Source organism: Propithecus coquereli, unplaced genomic scaffold (assembly GCF_000956105.1).
Source record: "Propithecus coquereli isolate 6110/MARCELLA unplaced genomic scaffold, Pcoq_1.0 Scaffold107, whole genome shotgun sequence".
Taxonomy (NCBI): domain Eukaryota; kingdom Metazoa; phylum Chordata; class Mammalia; order Primates; family Indriidae; genus Propithecus; species Propithecus coquereli.
In genome coordinates this window covers 1,851,586-1,859,770 of record NW_012134636.1, presented here as the reverse complement: position 1 = coordinate 1,859,770, position 8,185 = coordinate 1,851,586, and the positions used below count along the sequence as shown (strand labels likewise).

Sequence of the window (8,185 nt, the reverse complement as noted above, 5' to 3'; positions counted from 1 at the left end):
GAACTCCTGAGCTCAAACAGTCCTCCCACCTCGGCCTGCCAGAGTGCTGTGATTACAGGCATGAGCTACTACACCTGGCCCAGAAAAGGGAACTCTGCTTGAGGTCACACAGCTAATAAATAGAGGCAGGATTCAAACCCCGGCTTCCGGGTCTGTGTCTTTATACCTACTGGCTGACCTTGGATACACCCTTCACCTCAGTTTTCTCTTCTGGCTCAAACACAGCAATTTATTTTAACAGTCTGGGGCTCATGTTCCAGGTTGACTAAGGTAGGGGAAGGGGAAGGTCTCTGCCTCACACCATCAGACAGGGAGCTAGCTGATGGTGGCTTTGTACTCTGCACAACGTCACACTGGACATGATCACCACTCCAACCCCACAGAATAAGAGCAAGGAGTGTGTGAAGGAAGCTTTTTGGGCTGTGACTAGCTATGGCTGTCTCTTCTGATCAATTTTCCCTGGAGAGAATTTGTCACGTGACCACACCCGACTGCAAGGGGGCCTGGGAAATACAGTGTAGCTAGGTAGACATAGCCCAGCTACTGTGGAAGAAAGGAGAGCATGGTGTTTGGACAGCTAACAGCCTCTGCCACGGCGTGCTTAGCACAGCGCCTGGTGCATTGCAGATGCTTCACAAACCTTAGCTATTCTTATCACCATTGTTGAGTGTTATCATTGCTCTTCTGTGTTCCTTTCTTTTGCTGTTAGTACCAAAAAAAAGATATTTCTAGAATGAACAAAGCTGTTTGGTTCAGTTTGGGAAGGCTTCCCAGAGGAGATGGGATAGAGAAGATAAAAAGATACTTCTGGTCTGTGAAGACTGAACATGCAGCTCAGAGAGGAGCAGGAAAATGGAAATACTACTACTCTTTTCCTCCACCCCATTTCTTTGGTCTTCTAGGAAAATATTATTTCCCCTATGGAGGACTCTCCTATTCCTGACATGTCTGGGAAAGAATCGGGGGCTGACGGGGCAAGCACCTCTCCCCGCAATCAGAACAAGCCCTTCAGGTGAGTGGTGTCCTAGCCACACCTGTCTTTCTCTTGCTTCTGTCAGCTTCTGTCCATGTTGACATGGGAAGGTCTGCATTAATAGAGAGCTGAGGGCAGTAAAGCCCAGTAGAAGTTCTGCGAACACAGACTTAGTGCAGGGTTGTTCATTATAATTCTGTTCCAACTGTAAATAACCTAAATGTCCAGCTGAAGGGGATTGGTTCGCCAAATTGGCATAACTCCATATAATGAAATAACTTGCAACTATTTATCATATTAGAGAAATATATTTAATTGGCACAAAAAGATGTAAACAATAGAGTGCCAAATGGGGAAAATGTTAGTTGTAGCCCAGTATAGATAATATGATCCTGTTTTTACTCAAAATATATTTAAATTTGTTCACATAGTGGAGAAAACCTAGACTAATATATAGCAAAAGATTGGGAATAATATATAACAAGATCTGGAAAATATAATATATTACAAAATAATAGTAACATACCACAAAATAATAGTGATTCTCTCTGGGTTGTTGGCATTATGGATTTTTCTATATTTTTTGGACAATGGATACATATTGCTTGTTTTTAAAAAACATACCAGATAAATCTGTCTCTCACTGCTTTTATATCTGGATAGACAGAGAGGGAGTGCCCAAAGGGAAAGGTTAGTGTTCACGAACTTTGGGAAACCCTGGGAAGCTCTGAGGGGGACCGTTCCCCCAAGCTGGCTCTTGAGCTGAGGGGGCCTGCCTTCCCCCAGTGTGCCGCACACTAAGTCCCTGGAGAGCCGCATCAAGGAGGAGCTGATTGCCCAGGGCCTGTTGGAGTCTGAGGACCGCCCCGCGGAGGACTCAGAGGATGAGGTCCTCGCTGAGCTGCGCAAACGGCAGGCTGAGCTGAAGGCACTTAGTGCCCACAACCGCACCAAGAAGCATGACCTGCTGAGGTGAGTGTGAGCAGGATGCACCGTCTGGGGGTGGTCAAGGAGGCCTCGTCACAGCGCGTTGCCTTCCAGGTGCTTTACAACAGGCTTGAAAACCTGGCTGGGCCTCTAAATCACCTGAAGAGCCTTGAAAAAAATATCAGTGCCCGGCCCACTGGTTATGTCTCAGATTCTGATTCCACAGACAAGGCTCAGGCACCTGTGATTGATTTGATTTGCCTTTCAGTTGTGAAAAAAACATAATATTTACCCTCTTAACCATTTTTGTAATGATCCCCAAGTCTGTGACCTCTCTTAACCATTTTCAAATGTACAGTTTAGTAGTGTTAACTATATTCACATTGTTGTGTGATTTGTTTTTAAGACTTCTCGTACTTATTTCCTTTCTCTCCCAAAGTTTTATTATGAAAAGTTTCATACAGAAAATCTACAAGAATAATACAATAAACACCAATATATTCTCCACTTAGACCAATTCACTGTTAACATTTTGTTGGAGATCTGTGATTTTTATTGGCCCATCAACAGAAATTGACCAGTGTTTTAGGACCAGTATTTTAGGGAATCAGTCACAGTGCCATTCTTTTGATAGCAGCTCCCATCCGTCTTGTCCTGGATTGGGTACAAGAAGGATATAGGTGAAATCTGGAGGTAGACCATTGAGTAGCTGCCCTTTTGCCCTTTTTTTAGGGAGACAGAGCAGCAACCCAAACGAGTCACGTTGCTTCTCTCACTGGCAGGTGCCATGTCTCAGCCTCCCAGAGCCCCGACAGGGCAGGACACATTCATTTAGCCGACTCTGTTGTCTCTTCGACATTGCGCTGGTGGCTAGGAGGAGCAGCAGAGACAGGACTTGTAGACTGCTCGTAGATGATCAGGAGTGACATCCACCATTAAAAGGAGAGGTAGTCGCTGCCAAGCTGCTGGAGAATTTAAGGATGAGGGAGACCAATGTGTGTGGAGTGCCTACTGTGTGCCAGGGATTTTATGTATACCCTCTATTTAGTCTTGAGAACAACCCAGGGGGGCCATCATCCTAGCACTCTGAAAGGCCGAGGTGGGAGGATCACTTGAGCTCAGGAGTTCAAGACTAGCCTGAGCAAGAGTGAGACCCCATCTCTACTAAAAATAGAAAAAATGAGTTGGGCGTGGTGGCATGTGCCTATAATCCCAGCTACTCAGGGAGGCTGAGGCAGGACGATCGAGTGAGCCAGGAGTTTGAGGTTGCTGTGAGCTAGGCTGACACCACAGCATTCTAGCCCGGGTGACAGAGCAAGACTCTGTCTCCAAAAAAAAAAACAAAAAACCCAAAACAACCCAGAGGGTAGGTGGTATTTTCCCTGTTTACCAGATGAGGAAACAAAGTCCCCATGAAGTGAAGTGCTTTGCTCAAGGTCATACACCCAATAAAGAGCCACACTGAGACTTGAGCCCATGGCTGAATCCAAGCCTCTTTCTAGTTCATATTCCCTCTCGAGGGAGAAAGGAGGAAAATACACGTGAAAGAGGCACCAAGGGAAGGAGAGAGAGATAGGAAGAAAGGGAAAAGGAGGGATGTGCAGTTACGGAAGTAATGGGCAGTGAGGAAATAGCTTGGGGTTATGAGAAGGCCAGAGGATTACAGCCCTCAGCCTTGCTGCAGACCAGCTACAGGGCCTGAAGCAAGGTACCCCCTGACCTAAACAGCAGTTTCCCCTCCTGGAAAATTAGCAGGTTGGACTAGATCTCTAAGTGACCTTCCAGCTCTACCATGGATGAGATTTATAAGCCAGATCCTGTTCAGAGGGATGGGTTTGGCACCTTCCCCCCACCTCCTGTGGGCCTCGGGCTGCCTAGACGCTTTGGTTGCTCTGGAACATGGACGCTGAAGTGAGCAGGCCTTCCGTTGGCACCAGATCACCTTTTAAATAATATTGTTTAAAAACAAGAGTTTGGCGCCAGCCTTTTCCAGATCTCCCGTTCACTAGTTGTGGGATCTTGGGGCATTTCTTGTCCTTGAGCCTCAGTTTCCTCACTGGTATCATGGGAATAATAGTACCTACTTAGCAGAGTTGTTATGAGGATTAACTAAGAGAGAGAGAGTGCACGAACACAGGTGCACTAGTAGTCCCTGCTTAGCTGTGAAGGGATGCATTCCGAGACCCCCACTGGATGCCTGAACCTTTTTTTCTGTGCATACATACCTATGATAAAGTTTAATTATAAATTAAACACACTAAGAAATTAACAATAACTAAGGCCGGGCGCGGTGGCTCATGCCTGTAATCCTAGCACTCTGGGAGGCCAAGGCGGGTGGATTGCTCAAGGTCAGGAATTCGGGACCAGCCTGAGCAAGAGTGAGACCCCGTCTCTACTAAAAAATAGAAATTATCTGGACAACCAAATAGATATATATATATATATATATAAAAATTAGCCAGGCATGGTGGCGCATGCCTGTAGTCCCAGCTACTGGGGAGGCTGAGGCAGTAGGATCGCTTGAGCCCAGGAGTTTGAGGTTGCTGTGAGCTAGGCTGAAGCCATGGCACTCTAGCTCAGGCAACAGAGTGAGACTCTGTCTCAAAAAAAAAAAAACAAAAACAATAACTAATAAAATAGAACAAGTATAACAATATACTGTAGTAAAAGTTATGTGAATGTGGTCTCTCTCTCAAAATAATATTTTAGGACCATGGTTGATGGGGTAACTGAAGCCACAGAAAGTAAAACTGTGGATAAGGAAGGGACTACTGTATATACTTTTAAGACTTTTTGTTTTGGTTTTTTTTTTTTTTTAAGAGATGGGGTCTTGCTCTGTTGCCCAGGCTGGCCTTGAACTCTGGGCTCAAGCGATCCTCCCACCTCAGCCTCTTGAGTAGCTAGGACTACAGGTGTACACTAAGACTTTATTTAAGCAGTTTTAAGTTCACAACAAAGTCGAGAGGATGGTACAGAGATTTCCCATATACCCCCTATCACTGCATGTGCACAGCCTCCCCCAAGATCAACATGAATTAATATTTTTAAAGAACTTAAATAGTACCATGTCAGTGTGATTCAATAACTGCTTTTTGGTCATGGTCACATGAAACAGTCCACAGGAGTGCCAGCCTGGGATGGTGGGTGGGCTCTGTCTGGAGGAAGGAGGGGCCACACTCTGGAGGTGGGCTGACCATGGCACTTGGATGGCTGGTCCCCACAGGCTGGCAAAGGAGGAGGTGAGCCGGCAGGAGCTGAGGCAGCGGGTCCGCATGGCAGACAATGAGGTCATGGACGCCTTTCGCAAGATCATGGCTGCCCGGCAGAAGAAGCGGACTCCCACCAAGAAGGAAAAGGACCAGGCCTGGAAGACTCTGAAGGAGCGTGAGAGCATCCTGAAGCTGCTGGATGGGTAGCCCTCACCCCTGCCTTCCCTGGCCTGGGGGCAGGGAGGGGGAGGCCCACTTCCTTCTTTGGGCACCGGAAGCTTTGGCCTATGGCAGCCCCTCAAATGGTGACAGTCTCTAGAGGTCTTTTGGGCCTAGTTCTGTACAGCCAGGACACAGGAAGTCCTGCTCGGCTGGCCTGGGGCCCAGTCTATGCTTGGTCCCCCAGATGAGCGGGGTCTTCATTTCTGAGTCACCTTCTTCCCCCTCTTCACCATCCCCCACTCCCTCACCCCCACCCCGTAACACCTCTCTCCCTTCCCCTCAAGGACTTCTCCCTTGTGGTTTTGTAAAGTGCAAACTTAAGATTAAAGTGACTGTTATGGTTTTTCAAAAAAAGTATCCAGGGTCTTTGAATGTCTGCTGTTGTGGGGTAGGAAGGAACCGGTGTGGGTGGCAAAAGTTCAGGAGGCCACACTTGGTGGCTCTCAGCCTGTGGTCCCTGAACCATGACATTCATTCAGGGAGAACTTTCTGAGCACCTCTTTTTGAGGAGACTTGTGGCCACAGGCAACAGAATACTCCCAGCTGAGAGTGGGTTACCAATAAGGAAACGTGTTGGCTGGGGGCTTGGTGGTGGCTGGGTAGGGTGGCCTTCAGGGTTGGCCTATCTAGCAATTCAACAGGGTCAGCATTTTTTTTTTTGAGACAAGGTCTTGCTCTGTTGCCCAGGCTAGGGTGCCGTGGCGTCAGCCTAGCTCACAGCAACCTCAAACTCCTGGGCTCACGCGATCCTCCTGCCTCAGCCTCCCCAGTAGCTGGGACTGAGAATCCAGATTCTTTAGGTGTCTGCACACTGCCCTCCACAGTGTCAGCTTCTGCCTAAGGTGGGTTCCCCTCCACCTGTGAGAGGTGAGCAGTAGCAGTTGAGGCAAAGTGCCTCCTCATTTACGTCCAGCACAGGAGAGAGCAGGAGCCACCTGGCTTCCATGGCCCACCCAAAAGAACAAGAGTCCTTTCCCAGATAGCCTTCGTTTCAGTGGCTCAGACTCAATCTCACATGCCTGTTCTTCAAACAATGGCTGAGGCAAAGGACTGTGATGGAGGTGCAGTCTCCTACCTTACAACGCCCAAGGCAGTGGGGAGAGAGTGTAGAGCCCAGCAAGATCTGAGTAGGAAGGGGAAGGAGTGCTGGATAGGCCGCCGGCAACCAGCATCCCTTCCACAGCCTGAGCAGGATGTTAGGCCTGAGGGAAACATGAATCAGTGTGCTCTCATCCCTGCCTCAAGTTGTTCCGAGACTACTCTGAAAGACAGAATAATTCGCAATATACTGTGGGAAGGTTGAGGTCCACACAAGGGAGAAAGGGCTGGGAAGGTTCCCTGAGGAAATGACCTATGAACTGAGCCATAGAGAATGATGGCAATTCCCCTGGATGGTTTAGCAGAAAAAAAACAAAAAGACAAAACCGAGGAGGACAGCCACATTCTTGTATACTCAGCCCCCCCTTTTCCTGTTGGAGAAACATTCCTTCTCATCACATGTGGCTCTCGTGGGTCTGTCAAACTAGGGTGGCACATGACCCCAGCTTGGCCAGTCAAGCACCCCATCCCTTGAGCTACAATGATTATTTCAAGAAGTGGGCCCGTGACCCACACTGGGCCACTCACAGGCCTTCCATAAGACGCTGAGAGGAGAGTTTCAGTTCCTTTTGGCTCATAAGCCATAGACTAAGCTCAGACTCCCCAGTGACCTGCTTTCTGCCACGTGGAAGCACCTGCCTGAGAATAAAGCCAACGCAGAGAAGCAGAGCCAGGAGACGGAGAAGGGGCCCTGGATCCTCCACTGGACTTCTCAGTCACGTCAGCCCACGAATCCTTCTTTTGGCTTAAACTAGTTTGCTTTGGAGTTCTGTCATTTGTAACCAAAAAAGGCCTGAATTTTGGCAAAAAGAAAAGAAAAGAAAAGATAGAGCAGGATCCTGAGAGAGAGGACAGCATGAGGCCCAGCCTCCCACTAGGTGCTGGACCAAGCTGCTGCAAAATTTTTCAGTGACTCATTGTCCCCAGGTTGCTCATATCCTTCCCAGAGAGAAGACAGCCACACATGAAATGATGAGAAATCAACTATAATAATAATGATTGTGAAATTAAGTGCTCAGTAAATGTTAGCTATGTGTCAGGCACTGTTCTAAACTCATTCAGCTACCTAATCTTCTCAACTACCGCATGTGGTAGGTACTATTAATAACATTCCATTCACATATGAGGAAACTGAGGCTTAGGAAGTTACATACCTTGCTTGATCAAACAATTCAGTGGTTGAGGCTGGATCCAAACTCAGGCCATTTGACTTGCAGACAGAGCCTCTTCATTACACAACCTACTGGGGTCCCACTCCCATTACAGTCTATGTGAACGGTACTCCCTACACTTGGGCAGTGCCGACCCTGTGCAGCCATACATGGCAGCCCTGCTTGAAAACCCCTGCTCTTAATTAATCACTCACTTCCACGTTCATTGGGCCAGACCATAAGTATGGTAGGCGTCATTGGTAGAGAGTTCCAAGAATAGAGACAGCTTTGTGGAGGAGGTGGGATGGGAGTTGAGGCCTCAAAACTGGGCAGAATTGTAAGTGAGAGGAGAAGGTAAATATTACAAATGGCAGGAGGAACCCTAGAACACTGGGCCTGGTTCATTAGGGAAGAGACTTAACTTTCGAGGGTCGGTTATGAGGACTGTATTATTCTCTGTTGCGTACCTACTATCTACCTTGTACTCTGCTGGGCCCTTTACCCTCACCTGTTGTTTGAGGCCCACGCACACCCACAAGGGCAGCGGTAATATTCCCAGGCTGCAGAAAACACAGGCTCGCAGAGATGCGGTGCCTTGCTGAGGG

General features: G+C 47.9%; 1 protein-coding gene across 2 annotated transcripts in view; it reads left to right on the top strand.

Annotated features, from left to right (window-relative positions):
- Positions 1-5,686, top strand: part of TADA3 (transcriptional adaptor 3) — an 11,569-nt gene extending 5,883 nt beyond the window's left edge. For both annotated transcript variants that reach the window (XM_012646785.1, XM_012646789.1), the window contains 3 exons: positions 903-1,012; positions 1,760-1,945; positions 5,124-5,686. In XM_012646785.1, the coding sequence (XP_012502239.1) occupies positions 903-1,012; positions 1,760-1,945; positions 5,124-5,316 (489 nt within the window). In that variant the 3' untranslated portion in view covers positions 5,317-5,686. The remainder of the gene's footprint in view (positions 1-902; positions 1,013-1,759; positions 1,946-5,123) is intronic.
- Positions 5,687-8,185: the final 2,499 nt, after the last annotated feature.